Source organism: Myotis nattereri, assembly GCF_964212035.1.
Source record: "Myotis nattereri genome assembly, chromosome: 20".
Classification (NCBI taxonomy): Eukaryota; Metazoa; Chordata; class Mammalia; order Chiroptera; family Vespertilionidae; genus Myotis; species Myotis nattereri.
The window spans coordinates 602,109-626,209 of record NC_138096.1 but is presented as its reverse complement, the minus strand read 5'-3'; the positions used below and the strand labels follow the sequence as shown (position 1 = coordinate 626,209).

General features: G+C 64.4%; 1 protein-coding gene across 3 annotated transcripts in view; it reads left to right on the top strand.

Annotated features, from left to right (window-relative positions):
• NAV1 (neuron navigator 1) overlaps positions 1-24,101 on the top strand; it is a gene marked incomplete at its 5' end in the record, with an annotated part of 77,923 nt that overhangs the window by 8,158 nt on the left and 45,664 nt on the right. For all 3 annotated transcript variants that reach the window (XM_081114549.1, XM_081114548.1, XM_081114547.1), the window contains 2 exons: positions 3,482-4,279; positions 22,438-22,540. In XM_081114549.1, coding sequence (XP_080970675.1) covers positions 3,482-4,279; positions 22,438-22,540 — 901 coding nt within the window. The remainder of the gene's footprint in view (positions 1-3,481; positions 4,280-22,437; positions 22,541-24,101) is intronic.

Genomic DNA, 24,101 nt, shown 5'->3' with positions numbered 1-24,101 from the left:
GCCACGTGACCCCGGCCGCCCAAGGACACCTGGCCCACTCTTGCCCCTGTCTCCTAGGGTGTGGGAAAACGCTCCCCGGGCCTCTGAGCAGAGCAGAACACAGCTGCGGGGGAGGAAAGGGGCTTCCCTCCACGGGACGAAGAGAGGTTGTTGCTGGCCGCCCTCTGGCCCCGGGCAGCGGAGGAGGGAGAGGAAGTGTCGCTGGGACCCCTTCCCAGAGCCCGGCGTCCCTTCCAGCTCACCAGCTGCACCGTCTCTCCCGCGGGTCCCGAGAGGTCACGGCTGTTTACGTTCCCCCACACATCTGCTCTGAGGCGCGCATTCGATCATTTCGTCCGTCGTCATTCACCACAGACTCCTGAGAGCCCACTGGGTGCAGAGAGCTGTGACGGGTTTTGAGAAACAGCCCATCCACCATCAGAAGACCAACCAAAGATGGAAACACAATGGAGTGAATGAAGGATGTTGGCCACGGATGTCAGGAAGTTACCCAAGTGGCTGTCAAGCCCGAAAAGTCGCCGCCTCTGCTGCCCGTCACCACCAGAACCAATAAGTAGAGGCCAGGATTCAATCTTCCTTTTTATTTTTTAATTTTTTAAAACTGATATCAGAGAGAGGGAGAGAGAGAAAGAAACATGAATGATGAGAGAGAATCACGGATCGGCTGCCTCCTGCATGCCCCACACTGAGGATCAAGCCTGCAACCCGGGCACGTGCCCTTGACCGGAAATCGAACCCAGGACCCTGCGGTCTGCAGGCTGACGCTCTATCCACTGAGCCACACCAGCCAGGGCTGCAGGTTGTCAAGCAGGCTCTTCCCCTTTGGAAACTGGCAGGACCAGGTCCCCTTCCCTACGCCACCGACATCACAGCGCCCCCTCCCTGCCCTCATCACGGCTCCCCTCGGCCGGCTGCATCTCTGAAGTGGACCCGTCTGTCCTGCCAGTGGGAGGGGCTCGGGGCTGGGGCTGGGGCCGGGGTGACAGGGAGGACCCTCTCTTTTTAGGAATCACTCGAGAGGAAGCATTCTGCACGCACTGGCTTCATCCACCGGTGCTGGGAATGGCTGTTGCCACGGCAGCAGGGCCTCCCCCTGCAGCAAGGGATGGTGGGAAACTCCGGGGATGTGCAAGGAATGGAGAGGGAGCCACGGAGGGAGAGGCGGCCGGAGGGAGCGTCTGAACGTGCCAGGGTCCGAGGTGCCCGTGTCAAGGGACCGACTCCCACCTGGCAGGACCGTTTAGGGAGGGACTGGGGGAAGGCGACCCGCGGTCAGGGGGGGTCGGACCGGCGCTCACGGGGATCCCCACTGAGTGAGCTCCTGAGATGAGCATGGCAGGGGGTCGTGCAGAGGGAACATGGGGTGCAGAGGGCGTGGCGGGGGCTAGCGCCTCCCTTCCTGAAGAGGCGGGACTTCCCGACCTACTCGCTGAAGGGAAGGGGAGGGCTTGGGATTGGGGGCATAGGACATCCCCGGAGAGGAGGCGCCCAGGAATGACGAGAGGGGGTGGGGCAGTCAGATGACCCGGAGAAGAGGAGGGTCAGGTCCCAGAGAGGACAGAGAGAGGAGGCTGAGGCCTGGAGAGCAGCCCTCTTACCGCACCCCCCCCCCCCCCCCCCGCACTTAGTAGGCCTAAGTCCAGCACTTAGTAGGCCCGAAATAGGAAGAGGCTGTGCTGGCAGGCGAGAGAACGGGTAGGGGGAATCGGGAAGGCCGCCTGGAATACCAGACAGGGACAAGGAGGGTGCAGACCAGGAGAGAGCACCTCAGGCTCACACATCCCCCCCCCCAACCCCCCCCCCGCGCACTGACACCCCCGGAAGGAGTGGAGGAGAGGAGAGTGTGTGCCAAGGTTTCCCGGAAGGTCCTCGGGTGGAGGGCGCCGTGCAGCGTGGGGGCCTCGGAAACTCCCAGGTGGAGCCTGGGGTTGTGGTGGCAACGACAGGCCTTGAGGATCCGAGTAAAGGGACCACGTGGTGCCATGCCCCGCAACCCCGGGCACGTGCCCTGGCCGGGCATCGAACCATCACCTCCTGGTCCATAGGTCGACGCTCAACCCCTGAGCCACGCTGGCGGGCCATGCGTTCTCTTTCTTGTCCGAGAACCATTTGCTCAGGCAGCTTGGCCCTGGCCTGCGAGGCCATGGGGGGATGGGCAGGGTCCGGCTCCCCGTGCCTCTGCACACCCCCCACCTCTGTTCCCTGGGCCCAGGTGGAAGGGGCGTGAGAAGGGCTGGTGTCTGCACCCCCCACGGTAGCTCTGGCAGGTTAGGGGCCCGTCCTGGGCCTCCCTGTGCTTCGCCAGGCTGGTGGACACCTCACGTCCCGCCCCCCCGAGTCCCCTCACCTGTGCGGCTGCTGTTGCAACCACTGCAGGAGGAGCCTGAGAGCCGGAGAGCCAGAGGGTGCAGTGACTTTGACAAGGTCACGCCGTCCCTTAGCACGAGCACCGACCTCCTGATATTGAGGATTAGTCTTCTCCTTCAAGGCCCTGACACCCCTCTCCCCCCCCACCCCCGCTGGACCCCATTAACCCTGGGCCCTGTGTCTACAAACCATAGTCCCCAGGGGAGCAGCCTGGTGCCTCCAGGACTGAACCAGGTGGGACTGGGAGTGTCCTGGGGGAGGGGGTAACCAGAGGCTTGGGGGGAGGAGTTCGGGGAGCCAGTCGCCTGGATATCACTCCTCCACCCCCTCCCAGGAGAACCCCAGCTCCTGCTCGGAGCTGCCGGGTCTCAGTCCCTTTTACCTGCACCCCCACATCTCCATGGCAGACCCTGTCCACCCGACTCTGGGGTGGAGAATGTCTCCTGTCTGAGTCCAAATCGAGGAGGAAAACCGGTGGCACCCTTATCGCTACCCCCCCCCCCCCACAACTCCGTACCCCTACTCACCCGCCCCTGCCTCTCTCCGGCAAATACCACCCCCTCGAAGCCAGAAATAGATACGCAGCCCTCTCCCCACGCCCCTCCCTCGCGCACACTCCTCCCTCCCCGGTTGCGCCCGCCTCCCTCCCTCCTCCCTCGCCGGCTCTGCTCCGAGCCCAGCCGCAGCCGCAGCCCCTGCTCCAGTGGGCAGGCTGCGGGGAGCGGCCAGGGCGCAGCGCCGCGTGCCCCCGGGCCCCAGGGCGAGCAGGCGGGCCCGGGCTTTGGGTTTGGGGCTGCCGTGCTTTCTTGGATTGATTTTTTTTTTACATTTTTAATTTGTATTTCCTCCGCCCGCCCTTTTCCTCCCCCCCCCCCCGCCCCCGGCTTCTCCCACCCTCCCCCGGCTTCCTCGCTCTTTCCTCGCCCCCGCTTCCTTCCGCGCCTCCTTCCTCGCCTGTCGCCTCCTGTGCGCGCTCGGCTCGCCTCCCTTCCCGCGCCCTCCGCCCTCGCCCTACCTCTCTCCCTTCTTCCCCGGTTCCTTCCGTCCTTTCTCTCCCCTCCCCGCCCCTCCCCCGCCTCCTCCTCCCCGCGCTCCCCCGCCCCCGTGCCTGCAGACGCGCGGATCCTCCATGCGCTCCTCGCGGGCAGAATGCTGGGCAGCGGCGTCAAGAGCGCGCAGCCCGAGCTGGAGCTGAGCGGCGGCGGCGACGAGGGCGCGGACGGAGCCCGGGACCCGGGGAGGAAGGCGGCGGCGGCGGCGGACGCCAGAGCCATGCTGCCCAAGCGCGCCAAGGCGCCCGGTGGCGGCGGCGGCCTGGGCAAGGCCAGCGCGGCGGAGCTGAAGGTCTTCAAGTCGGGCAGCGTGGACAGCCGCGTCCCCGGCGGGCACCCCACCTCCAACCTGCGCAAGCAGAAGTCGCTCACCAACCTGTCCTTCCTCACCGACTCCGAGAAGAAGCTGCAGTTGTACGAGCCCGAGTGGAGCGACGACATGGCCAAGGCGCCCAAGGGCTTGGGCAAGGCGGGCTCCAAGGGCCGCGAGGCCCCCCTGATGACCAAGACGCTGTCCAAGTCCGAGCACTCGCTCTTCCAGGCCAAGGGTGGCTCGGCCGGCGGCGGCGCCAAGACCCCCCTGGCCCCGCTGGCGCCGGGCCTGGGCAAGCCCAGCCGCATCCCGCGCGGCCCCTACGCCGAGGTCAAACCGCTCAGCAAGGCCCCCGAGGCCGCGGTCAGCGACGATGGCAAATCGGACGATGAGCTGCTGTCCAGCAAGGCCAAGGCGCAGAAGGCGGCGGCGGGGCCCGCGCCCTCCGCCAAGGGCCCGGAGGAGCGCGCCTTCCTCAAGGTGGACCCCGAGCTCGTGGTGACGGTGCTGGGGGACCTAGAGCAGCTGCTCTTCAGCCAGATGCTGGGTGAGTCCCGACCCACCCCGCCGCCGCCCCCTGCTTCCTCCCTCCTCCTCCCCCCTCCTGCCTCCCGGCCAGCTGCTTGGGGAGACCTGGAGAAAGCGCCCCCCTCCCCCCCACCGCCCCCACTGTGGGGCTCTCCAGACCTCAGGTCGGTGGTGCCGGGGGCGCCTTGCGCCCAGATGTGCAGGGCTGGCCCGCCTCCAGCTGCGGAGGCCACGCGCCTCCTTAGCAATGTCACCAGGAGGCCGCGCGTGCGGCTTGGGCCCCGGGCAGGTGCGGCTGGACAATGGGGTGGAGGGCGCAGATCCTCAGAACGAACCGAGCCCCTGGGCGCCCTCGCATCTTAAACCCCCAAATCGTAACCCGGCGGAACCTGGGACTGACGGAGACCTCAGGGGTGTGGGGCTGCGGGCTGCGCGCTGTGAGCGCCTCGACTTGGCTGGAGCCGGGGAGAGCCGGGGAGAGCCGGGTCCCCGGGACACGTGTGTGTGCGGGAAGCAGATGTGAGGCCGTTCCGCCCCGAGCAGAGCTGGGGCCCCACTTCCTCTGTGTGTCCCCGGCGGGGGCGCGAGTCGGATGTCCAGGGTCTGGGGCCGGCGGTCCGCCAGCTGCGCGCATCTGGCTGCGCGTCCTGTCCCCTCCGCTCGGCTCCAGCCCAGACCCCTTCCTCGGGGGCTGGTTTTTAGGGGACATAGAGGGGTGGTGCTTGCGCGCCGAGCCTCCTGGGTGACCGGGAAGCCGGTGCCCTTTGGCGAATGGAAGCCGAGCCGGCGGGGAGGGAGGGACAAAGCCGGCTCCGGCGGAGGAGGAAGCACAGAGAGCGGCCCATTGTTCTCGCGCCTGGAGTCGGTGCAGAGAGCCCAGCCGCCCGGCACGGCGCTGGTTGCCCGGATCCCTGGCCTGGAGATGGGGCGGCGCAGGGCGCGAGGCTGCGGGGCCTGAGGACCCCACACGGCCATGCTGGTCCGCGGGTGGCGGGGGAGCAGCCGGGCCTGGAGCCCCGCAGGCCGCTTCGCTCCAAGGACTTGTTGCGGCGGCCGGGGTGTGGGTCCTGGGCGCCCGGGGATGTGGGTCCTGAGCGCCCGGGACCAGCTTCCCGGGTACCAGGCTGGTGCCCGCCCCGCGGGGGCTGGGAAGGGGCGTGTCCGCGCGCGTGTGCAGGGGCGGGGCCGGCGCAGGCGGCGTGGTGGAGTGACAGGCGGACGGGTATGGACACGGGGTTGGGGGGGCGGGGGCGCGCCCCGGAGAATGCAGCGCTGGAGGCCAGTGGACCCTGGCGCAGTCTCCCCAGCACCCCCAGATTCCCGTGTGAGCCCTTGACCAGGAGCAAGGATTCTGAGCCTCGCGGAGGAGGCCGCCTATGGACTTTGCCCGGGCAAGAGGGGCTGGGGGTGGGGGTGCAGACCCGGTGACCTCGGGAGTGTGCCATCCGCACCCAGGGATGCCCAGGGCTGCCAGTGGGGGAGACGGACAATAAGAGGAAAGAGGAACGATTCCAGGGCGGAGGAAAGGCATGGGACCGCGTGATGGAGAGGGACTGGGCGGGGGCGCCTGAGGCCGCTGTGGGAGGCGCTAATGGAGTTGGGGAGGAGGCACCAGGTGGACTGGGGGTGGGGGTGGGGTGGGGGTGGGGGTGGGCAGGGGAGCGCGAGGCGCCCACTGTCGGACTGAGGGTGTGGGATGGAGCATCAGAGCCTCAGACTAGCAGAGGGCACGGCTCTTCTGTTCAAGGTCAGGCCTCGCCTAGGGGGATGACTTAGCTCCTCTGGGCTGTCCCCAGCCCTGGAGGTCCCGGCCCCCCCAGGACCTGGCTGCCTGGGAGCTGCTTTTCCAGAAGCAGTAACCTGCCAGCCTGTGTGGCTCAGTGGTTGAGCGTCAACCTATGAACCAGGAGGTCAGGGTTCAGTTCGGGGCACGTGCCCAGGTTGCGGGCTCCATGCCCAGTGTGATGAGGAGGCAGCCAGTCCATGATTCTCTCTCATCATGGATATTTCTATCTCTCTCTCCCTTCCTCTGTGAAATCAATAAAAAAATATATATTTTTTAAAAAGAAGCAATAATCTAAGACTCCCTGACAGATGTCCCCACGCTGGCGGGGGAGGGCGGGGGCCAGGGGTGTGGTCCCCCCTCCCGCCCAGCACCTGGGAGATGAGGAGAGAAGACCTCCTCCCACTTCCCCAGGTGGAGAGGGCGGGGTCGGCAGGGAAAGAAGCCGGTGTTGCTCAGTGGTTGAGCGTCGACCTGTGAACCAGGAGGTCAGGGTTCGATTCCCGGTCGGGGCACAGGCCCGGGTTGTGGTCTCCATCCCCAGTAGGGGGCGTGCAGGAGGCAGCCGGTCCATGATTCTCTCTCATCATGGATGCTTCTAGTTATCTCTCTCTCCCTTCCTTGCTGAAATCAATAAAAATATTTTTTTAAAAAAAAGAGGAGCCCCCCCCCCCCCCCGGTCAGGCCACCAGCCCTGACCTGATGACCCCACAGAGGGGTTCACTCTTGGCCAACTTGCCTGGCCGGTGGGTCCCTGGTGGGTGGGGATGGGGGGTGGACTGATGGGCGAAGGGCCAGGAGAGCGGGTCTGACCTGAGAGCCTGCAGAGCGGTGAGGTGTCCTGGGCTGTCAGGATGGCCCTCCGTGGGGACCGGGGTGGCCTGTGGGGACCGGGGTGTCGGCCTCGACATGTTGGGATGAGGCGTCTGTTCCCCACAGTGAGGCTCCGTGTCAGGTTACTCTCCCTCCCGGGGACCCTCCCAGACCCAGAAGCTGCCAAGACTCGGTTTCTGGGGGGGGCGGGGGGGGGGGGGAGGCAGCCCCAAGTAAGAGCTTTTCTGGAGCCAGAGGGGAGAGCGGAAACCTGATCGTCCCAGCTCGGAACTCAGCTGGGGCCCAGATGGTCCCGGTGGGCGGCCCCTGCCCCTTCCCTCGCCTCGGAAGCTGCCAGAGAACTGGGGTCCCACTGGAGAGAGAGCCCCAGAGACTGGGAGACCGAGGGGTGATGGCCTGGGACGGAGGCCACTTCCAGGACCCCAGCTAGGAGCTCGCGGATCGATTCCCGGTCGGGGCACATGCCCGGGTTGCAGGCTCGATCCCCGGTGTGGGGGGCGTGCAGGAGGCGGCTGATCCATGATGCTCTCTCATCATCGATGTTTCTATCCTTCTCTCCCTCTCCCTTCCTCTCTGAAATCAATTTTCATAAAAATATATTTTATTGATTTTTTTTACAGAGAGGAAGGGAGAGGGAGAGAGAGTTAGAAACATCGATGAGAGAGAACCATTGATCCGCTGCCTCCTGCACACCCCCCACTGGGGATGTGCCCGCAACCAAGGTACATGCCCTTGACCGCAATTGAACCCGGGACCCTTCAGTCCGCAGGCCGACGCTCTATCCACTGAGCCAAACCAGCCAGGGCTGAAATCAATTTTTACAAAATATATTAAAAAATAAAAAAAAGACAGTTTTCTTCTCTGCAGGGCCCCGCCCAGGGCCTGTTCCTCCCTACCTCCTGCCCCCATGAGCCGGTTCTCCGGTCCCAAGGCAGCCAGCTGGGCTCTGCTGCCCGGAGGGGCGGTGGCTGCAGGAGCAGGTGTCAGGGCGGGTCCTGGGCTGCGGGGAGACCGTGCAGACAACCCCCGAGGGCCCAGAGCATCCCTGCTTCCTGCAGCCGAAACCAAACCCCAGAGACACGGGACTGGATGGGTGACGGGACCAAGTTCCCTGGAATCCTGGGGTGTTTTCAGAAACCTTCCCCTTGTTCCACATCTGCCCCTCCCCCTCCCCATATCCATTACTGTGACTGCACCTGCCCTGTCCCCAAGCCTGGGCTGCCGGCCCCAGAGACGACCTCTTCTGCTGACCTCCCGTCCCCGGCCTCCTTGGCACCTGTCCCTTTGCACAGCCTCTGACCTGGAGACTTCAGGAGCAGGCTGTTCTGTGGGGCTCAGGGGGAGCCAGGCCTGGTGTCCAGGCTGAGGGAGCCCCCAGGGTGCACGCCTGCAGCTCGGCACCCCTGCCGCCCGCCCCGGCAGCTCTTGGCCGAGTCTCCCGCTCAGAAAGAGTCCCTATTCCGTGTAGAACATGCCGCCCCCTCACCCTTCCCCGAGCCTCAGGGAGCCTCGTAGTGGAACTCGTCAGGCTGAGCCGCCCACCTAGAGACAGAAGGAATCCCTCTGCTGCACCGCAGGCAGGTGGGTGTTCTGTTTACACACTCCTCGTGACGGGGAGCTCACTACCTTGTTTTCCTGGAAAGCACTCGTTGTCAGGAAGCCCGTTGAGCCCAGATTCTGTCTCCTGAGAGTTTGCACCTCTGGGTGCAAAACCTGTGGCTCGGACCCTCCCAGGCGACCCCACCTGCCTTTTCCCGGCCCCGTTCCCTGTGTTGGAGGCCAAACCCCTGTCTTTTTTTTTGAAATAAGATGATGGAAGGGGGACGCGGACCTGTTCCCCTGATTCCTGGGCCTAGCCTTGTCCAGCCCCCCACCGGGACGCTCTCCCCTCCTCGTAAGGCCTGCTGCTTCCCAGCACCCACTGGGTACCCCTGGCCCTGCAGCCGGCTCTCCGCCCGCTGCCTGGAAACCCCGTGAGCAGCCGGCGGAGGGGAAGTGCTCACATATGTTTCTCGTTGGCTCTGGCTGACCTCCTCCCCAGCCTGTTTGCATTACCCAGATGCGTTTGATGTCCCCGAGCCGAGCCTGGGCCCTGCCTCTGTGCACAGGAAGGGCTGAGCCGGGGCAGGAGCCGGTGGGACCCTGCTCGGCCCTCAAAGCCGACACCACCTCCCACACCTGCCCCGCACCGTCGCCTCTGGGCTGGGCCTCCCGGGCTCGTCCTGCCTGTCAGGCTGCTGTTGAGGACGGGGTGCCGGTGGACGAGGCCCCAGGAACTGTGTCTGTCCCCAGCTGGAGGCCGGGAGAGGATTAGAGTGGTGCCAGGAGGTGCCAGCATGGGCACCGCTGTGAGCTGAGTGTGGGCACAGGCTCGCGGCGGGAACCAGCGGCGGGAACCGGCGGGTGGAAGGATCGGGGCTTTTCATCTTTTATCAGCATCTCTGCCTCTGGCCGGACAAGGAGGAGGAGGAGGACCCTGTGGACACCCCCAGGCCCCCCTGTGGGTCCAGGTGCCACCCCAGAGCGTCGTCTCCGGCAGGTTCCCGGCCCTTGCTGGCTGCCAGCGCGGGTCCTCGTAGATGCGTTTTCGACGCCCGGTTCTTCCCCGGCCCGGCTCCAGCCAAACCTCAGCCAGGCGGCCGGCCCGGCCCAGGCCGTCTCCACTCTATTTTAGAGTCGCAATGATACCCTGCGTGGCCACAGAACGGCCAGCTTCACCGCGGAGCCGTCTGAAGTCCAGGCGGCAGCTCTGGCCCTGGACGCCTCTGGGCGCCGCTCCTGTGATTAGGGCGTGGGGGCAGCGAGCAGGGCGGGCCCCGGTGCGCTGGGGACGCCCTCCTGTCCTTCCCGGGACCCCAGGGTGATCCTGAAGGGTGTCCCATGGGTGTTGGCTGTCGTGGGGTCTGGCCTGGAGGTGTGTCCATGGGGAGAGCCAGGCTGCACCTGGGCCCTTGGGCAGGGCAGGAAGAGGGGGCCATGCCCAGCAGGGCTCTGCCCCCAGTGCCTGGCACCTCCCAGCTGGGTTTGCTCCTAGCTCAGCAGGCTGTGTCCCTGCTCCTGCTGCCCGCCCCCCCCCCCCCCAAGGGACCTCCTGGGCCCCAGGAACCTCAGGGCAAGGCCTCCCAGCCCAGCCCGAGCTTTGGGGCTACTGGGGAGGGCCCGGCTGTAGGGTTTGGGCCCCTAGAAGGAAGCTCCCAGCGCCCCTGAGGCCCGAATCCAGGCCTTGTCCCCTGTGGGCAGGTCGGAAACCTCCTCCCGAGGCCGGTGTGGCCCTGAGATGAGCTGAGCCCTGGTCTGTGTGACCCCTTCCCATCCTCACAGTGAGCTGTTCTTTAGGGTCATGTGCAGACTGTCTCACAGCCCTGCAGGCTGCAGAGAGGGGGCCCTGTCCTGCCCATGTTAACTCTGTGGGTGCTGGACTGTGGGTGCAGGGTTGTGGGTGGTGGACTGTGGGTGCAGGGTTGTGGGTGCAGGATTGTGGGTGCTGGATTGTGGGTGCAGGACTGTGGGTGCAGGATTGTGGGTGCAGGACTGTGGGTGCAGGATTGTGGGTGCTGGATTGTGGGTGCAGGACTGTGGGTACAGGATTGTGGGTGCTGGATTGTGGGTGCAGGACTGTGGGTGCAGGATTGTGGGTGCAGGACTGTGGGTGCAGGATTGTGGGTGCTGGATTGTGGGTACAGGACTGTGGGTGCAGGGTTGTGGGTGCAGGACTGTGGGTGCAGGGTTGTGGGTGCAGGGTTGTGGGTACAGGATTGTGGGTGCAGGGTTGTAGGTGCTGGGTTGTGGGTGCAGGACTGTGGGTGCAGGGTTGTGGGTGCTGGATTGTGGGTGCAGGATTGTGGGTGCTGGATTGTGGGTGCAGGGTTGTGGGTGCAGGGTTGTGGGTGCTGGATTGTGGGTGCTGGATTGTGGGTGCAGGGTTGTAGGTGCTGGATTGTGGGTGCAGGACTGGGTGCAGGATTGTCAGCGTCCTCATTTCTGGGCAGGCCTAGAGACTCGGGCCTGATCCAGAGCCTGGCCCTGGGCCTGTCTGTCCTCTGTCCACCCCAGGGCCCCTGTTCCAGGTCCTTCCGTCGGCCAACAGCCCCTCTGGGGGTCTCGGGAAGGCCCTCCCAGGGCTGAGGCATGAAATCCGCCCCCGGCGGCCTGTGGTCACACGGCCGGGGAACATCTGGGGGAGAAGGAGGCCAAGGCATCCTGGCCCCCCCCTGTCTCCGAGGGGAACAGGTGCAGGGGCGGGCGGACGCTGGCCTGCTGTTTCCCATAAGCCGAGGCCGGGCCGGGGCCAGGGCGTCGGGTGGGGGAGGCCCGCTGGCCGCGCCTTTGGAGGGGGGTGTCCGATGGGGGTGGGAAGGGATTTGCCACAGAAGACCCAGCCAGGGCCTGGAGCCCCGCCACATTCCCACACTCAGCCTCGCGGTCCGGTTTCCTGCTGAAACGGTATCTCTGTGTCCCAATCTTAAACCCGCAGCTTCTCAGCCCAAGCTGTTGGCAGCGGCTCCGGCCGTCTTAAGCCACCCCCTTCCTCTCCTGGGGACCTGGGAGGAAGGACACAGGATACAGGGGTCGCGTGCCCCGGGAAAGGGGTCGGATGGACCCGAGGTCACCAGGCTCTGAGAGCCTGGCCTCTCCCAGTTTCTGTCTTCTCACCTGTCTTTTCATATTTTTATTGATCTCAGAGAGGAAGGGAGAGGGAGAGAGAGAAGCATCCATGATGAGAGAGAATCATGGATCGGCTGCCTCCTGCACGCCCCACACTGGGGTGCACGCCCCACACTGGGGATCGAGCCTGCAACCCGGGCCTGTGCCCTGAGCGGGAATCGAACTGAGACCTCCTGGTTCACAGGTCGACGCCTCGACCACTGAGCCACGCCGACCAGACTGACGCTCCCCTCGGTCTGTGCCCGGGGAGACCAGCCCCCCCTTCTCTTTCTCTCGCCTCCCTCTTGCTTCTTGTCTGTTCGGGGACTGCAAACTGACACTCGTCAGCTGGAGCCAGACAGACTTGGGAGGGGATCTGTCCCCACACCCGAGCTCAGCTTCCATCCTCCTTAAAAAAAAAATAAAAAAATCGTATATTATCTCAAGCAGCTCTGTGTGTGGGAAACACAGTCTGGGGGGAAGACAGATGGGAAGGGGGATGGGGAGAGAGCGACTGTCCCCGATTTGCACGGAGGAGGGATCAGGAGAAATGATCGAGGAGGAAGGACTGAGGTTAGGCTCGCAGAGCTGGTCGTTAGGACCAATGAGGCCGCGCTGTCCATGCCCAGCTCTAGGGCGGCGACACCTGGGTCATTGCTGGTGGAGGGCGCCACTCCCCTGGGTAAGGGAGGAAGTGGGGGTCCCGCCTTCCACCCCAAGGGGGGAGCCCTGTCTCAGACTCTCAGCTCCCCGACACCCGGAGGTGGCGTGGGCTTGCGGATTTGAGGATTTAAGGATCCCGGGAGGTAGGTGTCCTTGCAAAGCCCCCAGGGCCACCCGCTGGTGTGCGGCTGGTCAGGGTTTCTCCGAATGGCACCAGAATCAAGAGCCAAGAAGAGAAGTGAGGGCACCCAGCTCACTCCGGGAAGCCAGGCTCCCGGGCAAGGTCAGGGGACACCTGGGAATCCAGCTGAGGCTGGGCCCCTCGGAGGACGTGCCCTTGTCCTTGACACCCCACCCCCACCCCGGACCCACCGTCTTGGGGTCGAAGCTGGAGGGGGGTCTAGAGATGAGGACAAACCCTCCACTTTGCCGGTGGGCGAGCCGGGCCTTCCCCGGTGGAGAGAACAGCCTGACTCTAGTCTTTTAAAAATAAATTTAAAAAAATACTGCTGTTCATTTTAAACATAGCACTTCTGCAGGCTAGAAAAAAAGTGAGCTTAAACAAACACTTTCGCTGTTTCTTAATGAACTTATTGTGCTCGGCTCCGTGGGAATGTGACAAAAGTCTGGAAAATTTATTTCTGTGTCTGCGAACCCGGTGGATGTGTGCTGCTTAGCTGTGCGCCCAGCTTCGCTTCTGCAGCGCGTGGGCACGTGGGCGGGCCGGGCCGCAGATGGGCCGGGCACACGGCAGCCAGCGCGGAGCGGAGCGCGGGAGGGGCGGCCGCGGGGGGCCCACGCGCACAGCTTGGTTTCTGCTGCCTCCCCTGGCGTAGTAGCCGCTGGTGGTGCCGCGGGGGCGAGGCGGGTTGTGAAGCTGAAATGCACGCGTCCGTTATTCACGGACTGGATCACCGGCCCCCCCAGACTGTGATGCCACCTCCCAACCAGGCCTCTCCTTCACAACTGGGGGTGTAGAGGCCCATCACCATCGGCCACGCCCAGCCCTCCACAGGCCACGCCCAGCCCTCCACAGGCCACGCCTAGCCCTCCATAGGCCACGCCCATCACTCATAGTTCAAGCCTAGCCATCTACTGGCCACGCCCATCCCTCCATAGGCCACGCCCAGCCCCACAGGCCGCACCCATCACTCATAGTTCAAGCCTAGCCATCTTTGGCCACGCCCAGCCCTCCACAGGCCACGCCCATCACTCAGTTAAAGCCTAGCCATCTACTGGCCACGCCCAGCCCTCCATAGGCCACACCCATCCCACCATAGGCTATGTGACCAGCCCTCCATAGGCCACGCCCATCCCCACTGGCCACGCCCATACCTTCACCAGCCACGCCCACCTCGCCACTGGTCACGCCCACCCCCGCTTCTTCAGCGGAGCCCAAAGCAGGAATTCTAAGCAAGGAACAGGCCGTGCAGCCCTCAGCCTCCGGCCTCCTGGGGCGGGAAGGGCACAGCGGGCAAGCCCGTTAACCAGGGACAAACGGGGGCCTCCGACGGTGGGGCGGCCGTGGGCCCCTCCTCAGGCAGCAGGTGGAAGCCCCCTGCCTGGGGCCTGGAGGAAGGCGCGCCCGGCAGCCCGGCGGGCAGTGCCGCAGGCCAGGCCTCCGTCCTTCGCGCAGTTTCCTGTGAGCCTTGCTTGACGGACAGGGTGCGAGGACCCTCCTTAGCTGTGGACAGGGAGCCCTGTTAAGTCGCCATGGTAACCCTCTGGCTGATCGGGACTCCGGTTGCTATGGAAACTTGTCTCAAACCAAAAAGTATTTGGGGGGAGGGTTTTCGGCAGAGAAAGGGTGGTGGGGACCATCTGTGGCTGTGTCACGTGGCCCAGGATTCTGTCTGTTTCCTGTTCAGGTCCCTGGAGAAGGGGGGGGGGGCTTGTCCCGGACCCTCCCCCCGGGCACCTGGTAGCATCAAAACATCTCCTGTTTCCATGGTGACCGTCTGACAGCATCTCTCAGGGCCTCATCTGCTCTTGACACAACCGTGAGAGCAGCCAGGCGGGCGTCCCTGGCGGCCTGTCCCCAGGTCCCCGAGCCTCCCTCGGACAGGGGCGGCCGGACCCGCCAACCTCAGCTTCCTGGGTACCACCCACAGTGCAGGATCACCACCCCGCTTCTGTGAGCTGTGGTACCCCGGCTCTCAGGGTCCCTGCCCTGGAACTTCGAGGCCCTCCCTGAGGCGGTTCTGCCTGCCCCGCCGGAGGAGTCGGCCCTTTGGGTAGCGTCTCCCGGCCCCGGCCCCTTTCCCCAGTGGGACACGGTGCGTCGGGACCCCGGGTCTGCCCAGGGCCATTTCTCGTGGTCTGCAGCTCACGTTGGCCCCAGCCTGCTTGGCTCAGCGGCTACAGCGTCAGCCCTTGGACCGAAGGGTCCCGGGTCCCATCCCCGTCAAGGGCACGTACCCGGGTTGCAGGCTCAGTCCCGGGTCTTGGCCTGGACTCGTGCGGGAGGCAACCAGTCGATGCGTCTCTCTCACATCGATGTTCCTCTCTGCCTCTTCCCACTCCCTTCCACTCTCTCTAAAAATCAATGAAAAATCACCCTCGGGTGAGGATTAACAAGCACATGCGTGTGTGTGTGTGTGTGTGTGTACATATCATGTTACACGGCCCCCCAGTCCGAGGCACCTGGGCTTGGAGTTCCTCTTGGGGCTTTGTCCGCCCTCCCCCCGCCCCCCGAACCATCTTCTGAAGCTGGATGTCGGGAGAGGGGCCTCAAGAGGGGAGAAAAAAAAATCAGCATTTCGCTGGCCCAGTGCCCTGGCCCCCACGTGGTCATTCATGCTCAGACTGTGTTCCCGAGTCACTGAGGGGCCTCAGTGCCCCCAGACCACGAGGCGTGACCCCAGCCCCACTTTTGAGATGGGTCTCCCCAGTGTCCCGGGGGGCAGGGGGGCTCCGCCAGGCCAGACAGGAAGGCCTGCGAGTCACCGGGGACGTCGGAAAAAAGGGCCACACCCTGGAGATCGTGGTGTGTGTGTGGTGCCCGCCGCCTCCCTCTGCCCCTTGGGGAGAAACTGGATCTGGGAGGCAGTGTGCTGAAGCCGGGCTCGGGGACGCCATCGGTCCCTCCCTCGCGCTTTTCTCCGCCCAGGACTGCGTGCGAGGGGCTTCCTCAGGCTGGACCCTCGAGCGGAGGGAGGTCAGGCAGGGCACCCGTTTCGGGAAGAGTGCGGTCGGCTGAGACAGGAGGGCGGTCAAGGCCGGGTCCCAGCGGCCTCCCGCTGTTCTCCTCCGGCCCCGCCACCCGGCCGGAGGGGAGCCCGGTGTCGGGCTCCAGCCCAAATCCTTCCTTGGCCCCGAGGAGCCTTTCCTGTCCGCTCCAGCCAAGCGTTCTTGTGCCAGGATAATCGGGTCGTTAATAAGCCCGTCATGCGCCGTGTTTCTGGCTCTCGCCCTTTTTACGTTTAAATCCGTCGAGGAATCGCTTCGAGCCTCAGCCCCCGGACTCTGGCCGCCAGGAGTCTCCTGTTTTGCTTGTCTTTGCGTCAACTTCATTCTGATCCTGAGCCCCCACCCGCTAGAGCGCAGTCAGCGTGGCTGGGGTCCTCTCCCAGCGCGCCCCGGCCTGGGGGGCAGGGAGGCGGAGGTGGGGCTTGGAGAACCGACGGGGACGGCTCTGCTGTGGCCCCTGCAGGCTTCCTGGGCGCTCAGACCCCCGGCGGCCTCGCGGCCAGCAGCCGGCCAGTTCGGCCACAGTGGACAGGGACCTCTGCCAAGGCTGGGGCAACCCGTGACCAGGGCCCCCTGCTCTTTTTTTATTTTTATTGATTTCAGAGAGGAAGGGAGAGGGGGGAGAGAGAGAGAGAGAGAAACATCAATGAGAGAATCACTGATCAGCTGCCTCCTGCACGCCCCACACTGGGGATGAAGCCCACAACCCGGGCATGTGCCCTGGATAGAGCGTCGGCCTGCAGACTGAAGGGTCCCGGGTTCAATTCCAGTCAAGGGCACAGGCTGGGGTTGCGGGCTCCGTCCCCAGTAGGAGGCGTGCAGGAGGCAGCGGATCCATGATTCTCTCTCATCATTGATGTTTCTATCCATTCCTCTCTCTCCCTTCCTCTCTGAAATCAATAAAAAATAAAAAATATATTTTTAAAAAAAAAAGGAAAAGAAACCTGTGGGGGGTGGGGGGGCCTCTCTTACCCCTGGGCTGAAAGGCAACTCCGCTCCCTGCCCCCAGGGGGCGCCCTGTGGGCAGCCACGTAGGATCCTGGCCAAGGTGTCCCTTACCCCGTGTTGGGGTGTTTCTGCTCCCTCCCTGCTGGCTCTGGTTCCCCCAACACCTGATACTTCCTGCTGTGAGGCCAGACCGTCTGCGACCCACCACTGCCTGCGGCAGGATCTTCACGGGCAGCCGCCTTCCTCCCTGGCTCCCTTCCCCTGTGGTGACTATCAAAGCGTGTGCATGTCTGTCTCTGAAAGCCCCGAAGCTTGACATGTCGTATGATTGTTTTACAAACGAGGGACAGGCCCAGGAAGCAGCCAGTGGGTGGCTGAGCGCGGAGCAGCGCCCTTCAGATCCACCCTGTGCTCTTCAGATCCACCCTGTGCCCTTCAGACCCACCCTATGCCCAGCCCGACCTTCTGGGTGCCCGGCGGCCTCTGTGGCCAGTCCATGCAGTTATATACAAACGACACCCCGGACCCGTTGAGCAATGACCCTCAATCTAAAGATGGGGGGAGAGGTGGCCGGCAGGCTGGGTGTGGGGGCCGGGGACCCTCTGCTGCAGGAGGGATGGGAATTCACACAGCGGGGGCCTCCCATTCCCATAAAATCCAGGAGGACTTCCTGGAGGAGGTGGGGTGTTTGGAAGAACCTGCTGAAAGAGGGTGTGGGGCAGGCGATGAGAAGCGATACGCGTAGATGTTAGAAGCGGGACGTGAGAAGGGATCATGTTTCCCCGAATTAAAGGACTCCCACGTGGAACACGGGGGGCCTCGTAACCAGATCAGCGCCCACACACTTGGTTGCCGTGGCATTTATACGCACATCCCGCCCACCCTTCAAAAAAAAAGGATTCCTTTCTGCGGGCTGCTCAGTTATCACACAATCGCCCCTGACACCCGCCCGCCCCGACAGAAAATAATGATTCGGGGGGTTCTGAGAGCCAGCGTAATTAGTCCAATTAATCTCTGGCGATGAATTATTCTGCCCGATGATCGCCTTCGGAAGCAAAGGATTCATTAGCGTCCCTGGCTGACAGCAGGGAGTCTTACGTCCTTTTATCGCTTCCCCCTACCCACCCCCCCACCCCCCGCTCCCTGACGAGGGAGAATGAAATTGGCTCCCACTTGGATAAATTCTGTCTCCATTAACGGGGAGGCCGGCCAGGGGAGGAGCCGAGCCGGGACCCGGGCAGCCACCCGTGTTGCCGGCTGACCCCTGACCTTTGGGGGGTGGGGGCTCAGTTTATCCAGTGGAAACTGGGGGAGAGTTGAGTGTGAGTTTGTGACCAGCTTGTAGATCAACAGGGCATCTCTGTGGGAGCAAGAGGGGTGTCCTTGTGGCCCGACCATCCAAGGGTCCGGGCTGCCTGTCGCGACTTGAGCCAATGCAGCAGACACAGAATTGAGTCACTTAGTGTTTTACCCAATCCTGCCGGCGCCGTGGAGAGCAGCAGGCCGGCCGCAAACATCTGCTCTGCCCCCCCCCCACCCCCCCATCAGCAGCTGCTTGTATTGGGGAGAAGGACAAGGATGACGTGGGGAAGCAGGCAAAGGGTCTGCCAAGTGGGCAGTTCACAGGTCTGGAGATCTGCAAAGGCCTGTGGGTCTGCAAAGGGCTGGGGGTCTGCAAAGGGCTGAGGGTCTGCAAAGGGCTGAGGGTCTGCAAAGGGCTGGGGGTCTGCAAAGGGCTGAGGGTCTGCAAAGGGCTGAGGGTCTGCAAAGGGCTGGGGGTCTGCAAAGGCCTGTGGGTCTGCAAAGGGCTGGGGGTCTGCAAAGGGCTGAGGGTCTGCAAAGGGCTGGGGGTCTGCAAAGGGCTGGGGGTCTGCAAAGGGCTGTGGGTCTGCAAAGGCCTGTGGGTCTGCAAAGGGCTGGGGGTCTGCAAAGGGCTGGGGGTCTGCAAAGGCCTGGGGGTCTGCAAAGGCCTGTGGGTCTGCAAAGGGCTGGGGGTCTGCAAAGGGCTGGGGGTCTACAAAGGCCTGTGGGTCTGCAAAGGCCTGGGGGTCTGCAAAGGGCTGGGGGTCTGCAAAGGGCTGGGGGTCTGCAAAGGGCTGAGGGTCTGCAAAGGGCTGAGGGTCTGCAAAGGGCTGGGGGTCTGCAAAGGGCTGAGGGTCTGCAAAGGGCTGGGGGTCTGCAAAGGGCTGGGGGTCTCCCAGGGGCTGGTGGCTCTGGCTTCTGCAACAAGGCTGTTGTCTTTCCATGATCACAGCCCTCCCAGGTGCACTCCCAGGTCCCGCGTGCAGCTCCCAACCAGGTTAGAACGTGCCTTCTTTAACCGGAACCAAACCGCCGCGGTTAACAGAGCAGGGCTCACATTTCTTGCAATCCTAGCTGGTCCCCAATATTGTTTCCACCCCGACATCCTCGGCGTTAACGGAGCTGTACCCACGCGGAAAGGCGATGGCGTCCCAGTGGGGTCGACCGCGGCACCGTCCACCTTCGGGGCCGGAGACCTCAGCACGGAGGGGCAGCTGCGGCCGGCCGGCAGGTGAGGGTGGAGGGCAGATGTGGGACGTGATGCAAGGGGAGGCCGCACGTCGCTTGGAGGAGGCCTTGAATGCCGAGCCCAGGACTCGCGTGTCCACCTGGAGACACGGAAGCCTTGTGCTGGGGAGGCCCGTGGTGGCCTGGATGGTGTGCCCCCTGCATGGGCCTCCCAGTGGGGGAGGGACAGGCGCAGGCAGCCATCAGTCAGGTCTGCTCTCTGGTCCCAGGAGCATCCTCGGCCCCAGTTCCCATGGCAACTGATGGGCAGTACCGACAGCAGGGAGTGCTGCAGCCAGGTCGTCACTGGGGCCCCCCAAGTTGGACGAGGGGCACGGGAATCAGCTTGCTGTACACGGAGTGGGAGGGGGACCAGGACACCGGGGGGCCAGGGGCTCCCTTTGTCCGTTGGAGGAGAAAGAACCCATGCTCTCTGTCTCTCCTCTGTCTCTCCTCTGAGCCCGGGCGCCCCCTCTGCATGCTCCACATCATTAAAGATAGATGACCCCAGGGGGCAGAGGGCAGGGGGCGCCAGCTGCCAGGGCCCCGCGTCCGTCCGAGCTGGGCTGAGGGCCACTGTCAGGGGGCGCACAGCTGGACCCCCGGCCCTGACCTGACCACAGCGGCTGCAGGGAGAGTCCAGGACGGTGGCCTCGGCTGGTGACCGTCAGCCTGTCCCTAAGCACAGGTCCGTCCTGCGCACACGCGTCAGAAGCGCATCAGGAGACCCGTGGGTGGCGAGGAGTCCGTGTTCTGGGCTCTGCGTCCTGCGAGCTGGCTTTGTCGTTGAAAACCTGTCGCAGGCCCGGCCGGCGTGGCTCGGGGGTGGAGCGTCGACCCATGAACCAGGAGGTCCCGGTTCGATTCCCCGTCAGGGGCACACGCCCGGGGTTGGGGGCTCGATCCCCAGTGGGGGGCATGCAGGAGGCCGCCGGTCCATGATTCTCTCTCATCATGGATGCTTCTCTCTCTCTCTCCCTCTCCCTTCCTCTCTGAAATCAATACAAATATAGTTTTTAAAAAAAGAGGAGAGGGGACCCCACGGGACCCCTCCAGGGGGAGGCCAGTCGGGCGGGGGGCATTAGGGTTAGGGGTCAGGAGGCGGGCAGGGGCGCCTCCGTGCCACACCTGTGCTGCTGAGGAGGGAGGAGGGGGGTTGGGGGGGCGGGAGGAGGGAGGAGGGGGAATGGGGGTGGGAGGAGGGAAGGTGCTGACGCTCTGCTTGGCTGTGGCTGGTTCCCAGGCTCCTGCCTTGGACTTGGCCGGCCGAGGAGGCTGAAGCATCTGATTGAGCAGCGCCTGCAGCCGGGGTGTTGGCAGGAGGCCGCACCAACCTGCCTGCCTGCCAGGCGCTCGGGGAAGGTGGTTCCAGGCCAGAGATGTGCAGGTTCCCGAGCGGGACGAGGCCTGGGGGAGGGAGAAGGGCCCCGGGACGCCCCGGGCCGGAGCCGAGCCGGCCAGCAAGGCCTGGGCTGGCTGGAGGCCGCCGTCCCGGAGAGAGAGAGAGAGAAGCCGGTTCTGGCCGGCAGCCCGCTCCTCCTCTGTCTCCTGGCAATCCGGCGTCTCATTCATCCTGCGGAGGGGACGGGCCTCTTCCCGGGGCCCGAGGGACGCGGTCCAGCCCGTCAGAGGGGCCTCGCCGTGTCCGGCTCGATGGTCTCGGTTGTCGCTTGTCATTTATTTTGGGGGGGAAAGCGTGGACGTGAGCCAGGCCAGTGTGGCTCAGTGGTGGAGCATCGACCGATGAACCGGAAGGTCAGGGTTCGATTCCCGGTCAGGGCACAGGCCCAGGTTGCACTTGATCCCCCACAGCCTGTGCCTCCTTTACCTGTGGCCTCTGGGTAAGCGGCCCCTCACCCTGTGGCCATTTGCTCTGCTGGGCTTCCCCCTCCCGCCCACCCCCCTCCATCCCCAGGGGACAGGGGCCCTGTCATTGCACCCGTGCCTCTGGGCGGGCGGCCGCGCTCTTTCTCCCCTGGGGGTCCCTCCCAGCTGGTAACCTTGGCGGAGATCGCCCCGCCTCCCCTCGCCCTCCGTGGCTTAGATCACCAAGTTCCATGATTTTTCCCGGGTCTGGCTTCCTCCGCCGCCTGCCTCCCCGAGCAGATTTTGTTTTACCTCGAAAAGAAATTGATTTGGGGTCTGCAACCCAGCCGACTCCCTGCATTCGCTCTGCCCCGGTGCTGCCTGGTCCAAGTCCCTGATGCCACCTCCCCTCCTGGCAGCATCTCTCACCCCCTGGCGCCCCCATTCAGCACACGGCACCCTCCCTGCTCCCCTGCAGCTCCAGGGACCCTCTGAGCCCGGGCCCCAGCCGGCCACTAGTCCCCCAGGTCCTGCCTGCAGCCCCAGGGTCCTCAGACCAGTCTGGGAGGGGCCGGCGGGTTGACCGCTTAGACAGAGGGGTGCAGACACCAGGTGGGCACTTCGCCGCCCCCCACCCCCCAACCCCCGCCGGAAACGCCGTGAGCACTGATTCTGCTGCCATCCAGCTCCTGGGGGGTTCGGCCTGCCCAGTGCGGCCACCAGAGGGTCCCGTCTGCAGAGTGGCAGGCGGCACAGGCCTCCCGGGGCAGCTGGATGCCCACCTGGCCCCAGAGCCCCAGAGCCTCCCCGTCCCCCTGCTGTGTAAGGGGAACCAGGTGTGGCTTCTGCCCAGCCCAGCTGTCTGTCTGCCTTGGGAGGCGGCGGGGGCTGTCGCCCTCTGCTGGCCGGTTCCTGTTACTGCAGAAGGTGGAGTCCTCCCTGCTGCCCTCAGCTGGATGGAGGGGAGCTGGACCGGGAATCGGGGGGGTCTCTGCAGCTGATGTCTGTGGCCCCCATCCTCACGAACCCCGGAGGCTCCAGGCCCTCTGTGCATTCGTAACTGTGGCTGTCGGGGCATTAGCAGAGGTCCCCCCAGGGCACAGGCCGGGGGACGGTGGGCAGGACTTGCATGCAGCCTCTAGGATCCGAGCCGGCTGCTCTCTCCTCCATGTGCTGCAGGAATAAGAGAGTGCCTCGCACCCAAACGGGCGGCAGACACGGGCCTGCGGGCGTGGAGACGGCCCCTGAGCCGGCTCCGAATCGGATGAGGCGGAAGGTGCTGGAGCCCAGACTCACGTGGAGGCGGCAGGAAGGGACTGGGCGTTGCTCTGGTCCGTGCCCAGCCCAGTGCCAGGAGCTCCCGGTCCAGATCCTCTCCAGTCCTCTCAGCTTCTGGGGGCTCCTCTTAAAATATATTATTTTATTGATTTTAGAGAGAGGAAGGGAGAGGGAGAGAGAGATAGAAACAGCCATGATGACAGAGAATCATGGATCGGCGGCAGCCTAAACACCCCACGCTGGGGATCGAGCCCATATCCCGGGCATGTGCCCCGACCGGGAATCGAACCGTGACCTCCTGGTTCCTAGGTTGAGGCTCAACCACTGAGCTACGCCGGCCGGGCCCGATGCTGAGGGTTCAGAATGGTCAGAGGCATGTGTGCCGGGCTTTAGACGGCCTGAGGGGCGGGGATCCCTGGGGAGACGGTCCGTCTGGGCCTCCCTGACCCCCAGGCTCCCGGGAAAGAGTCCTCCTCGCTCACCGGCTTCCTCTCTCCTCCCAGACCCAGAGTCCCAGAGGAAGAGGACGGTGCAGAACGTCCTGGACCTTCGACAGAACCTGGAAGAGACCATGTCCAGCCTGCGCGGGTCCCAGGTGGCCCACAGGTGAGCTGCGAGGGGGCCAGGCCCTCCCCGCCCTCCGGACTCCCTTTCCCGCTGTAACCTCCCCCCCATGGGTCACATGGCGTCACCAAAGGCTTCCCTCTTCCCGCTCTGAGGCCTCCCTCCTTCTAGGGTCCTAGGTGCCCTCCCCACCCTGGGGATGGAGCCCGCAACCGGGGCCTGTGCCCTGGCTGGGAATTGAACCGTGACCTTCAGGTTCATAGGTCGACACTCACCACTGAGCCACAGGCCCTCTTGTCTCTTTGGCTTGAAGCTCAGTGGGGCCCACACAGTGTCACCCCGACTCTGTGCCATGTGCGTGCGCCCCTCCACCATCCCAGGGACCTCGCAGCCTCCAGCCACTTGAGCATCATCCTCCCGCAGCAACGCCCCGTGCCCCCCCCCCTGTCCCCCCCGCAGGGCATCCTGGCCACAGCCTCGGTGACTCAGAACTTCCCCCACGGGCTCCTCGGGCTGCCCAGATGAGCTCATGCTGCAGCGCCAGGGGGTAGAGAGCGAGCAGCTGCCAGGATTGGGAAATTGTGGGCGTGTGAAACAGGAAGGCTCTGAGGGGGACAGGCCGCCGCTCCAGCTGGACGAGAAGGCGGTTCCTCCCCATCTCCTGGGGCTGGAGAATGAGAGCAGGACGGAGAAAGGCCTTCCTTAGCCCAAGTGAGAGCATGGGTACATTTACATACCCCCGGTGACGGGGAGCTCATCACCGCTCCACCATCCCGGCCCACGGAGGGGTTGCCACGGTGCAGAAGTGGAACTGAAATCAGGCCACTAGCCGCTTTGGCTTAGGGGCTAGATCGTCGGCCCACCGACTGAAGGGTCCCGGATCCGATTCCCGTCGAGGGCACATTCCTGGGTTGCAGGCTCGATCCCCGGCCCTGGTCGGGGTGCATGCAGGAGGCAACCAATCGATGTGTCTGTCTCACGTCTATGTTTCTCTCTGTGTCTCTCCCCCTCCCTTCCACTCTCTCTAACAATCAATGGGAAAATATCCTCAGTGAGGACTCACCAAAATAAATTTTAAAATAAGTCAGGCCACAGTCGCTTTCACCCACGGGATCTAGTTCTCCTGGTCAAATCACCCTTCTCCCCCCTCCACACTCGTCCCCCTAGTCCAGCGGTTCTCAACCTTCTGGCCCTTTCAATACAGTTCCTCCTGTTGTGACCCAACCACACAATTATTTTCGTGGCTACTTCATCACTGTCATGTTGCTACTGTGATGCATCGTCATGGAAATATCTGACATGCAGGATGGTCTTAGGCGACCCCCGTGAAAGGGTCGTTCGACCGCCAAAGGGGTCGCGACCCACAGGTTGAGAACCGCTGCCCTCGTCCATCCCATCCTCCCGCCCCAGCCCTCTGCTCCCAGGCGTCTACGATGGCCTCAATGGTACGTCAGAGCCCCTGTGCTCTGGGCCACCCCTGCTCAGGCCAGGGATGTGGTCAAGGGGGTCCTGAGCCAAAGTGGATGGTGGGGCTGCAGGGAGCCCTGGGACTCGGGCCCCCTCCATCCGCCTCCCCCCTCCTCCCCGCGTGGGCCAGGGCTCA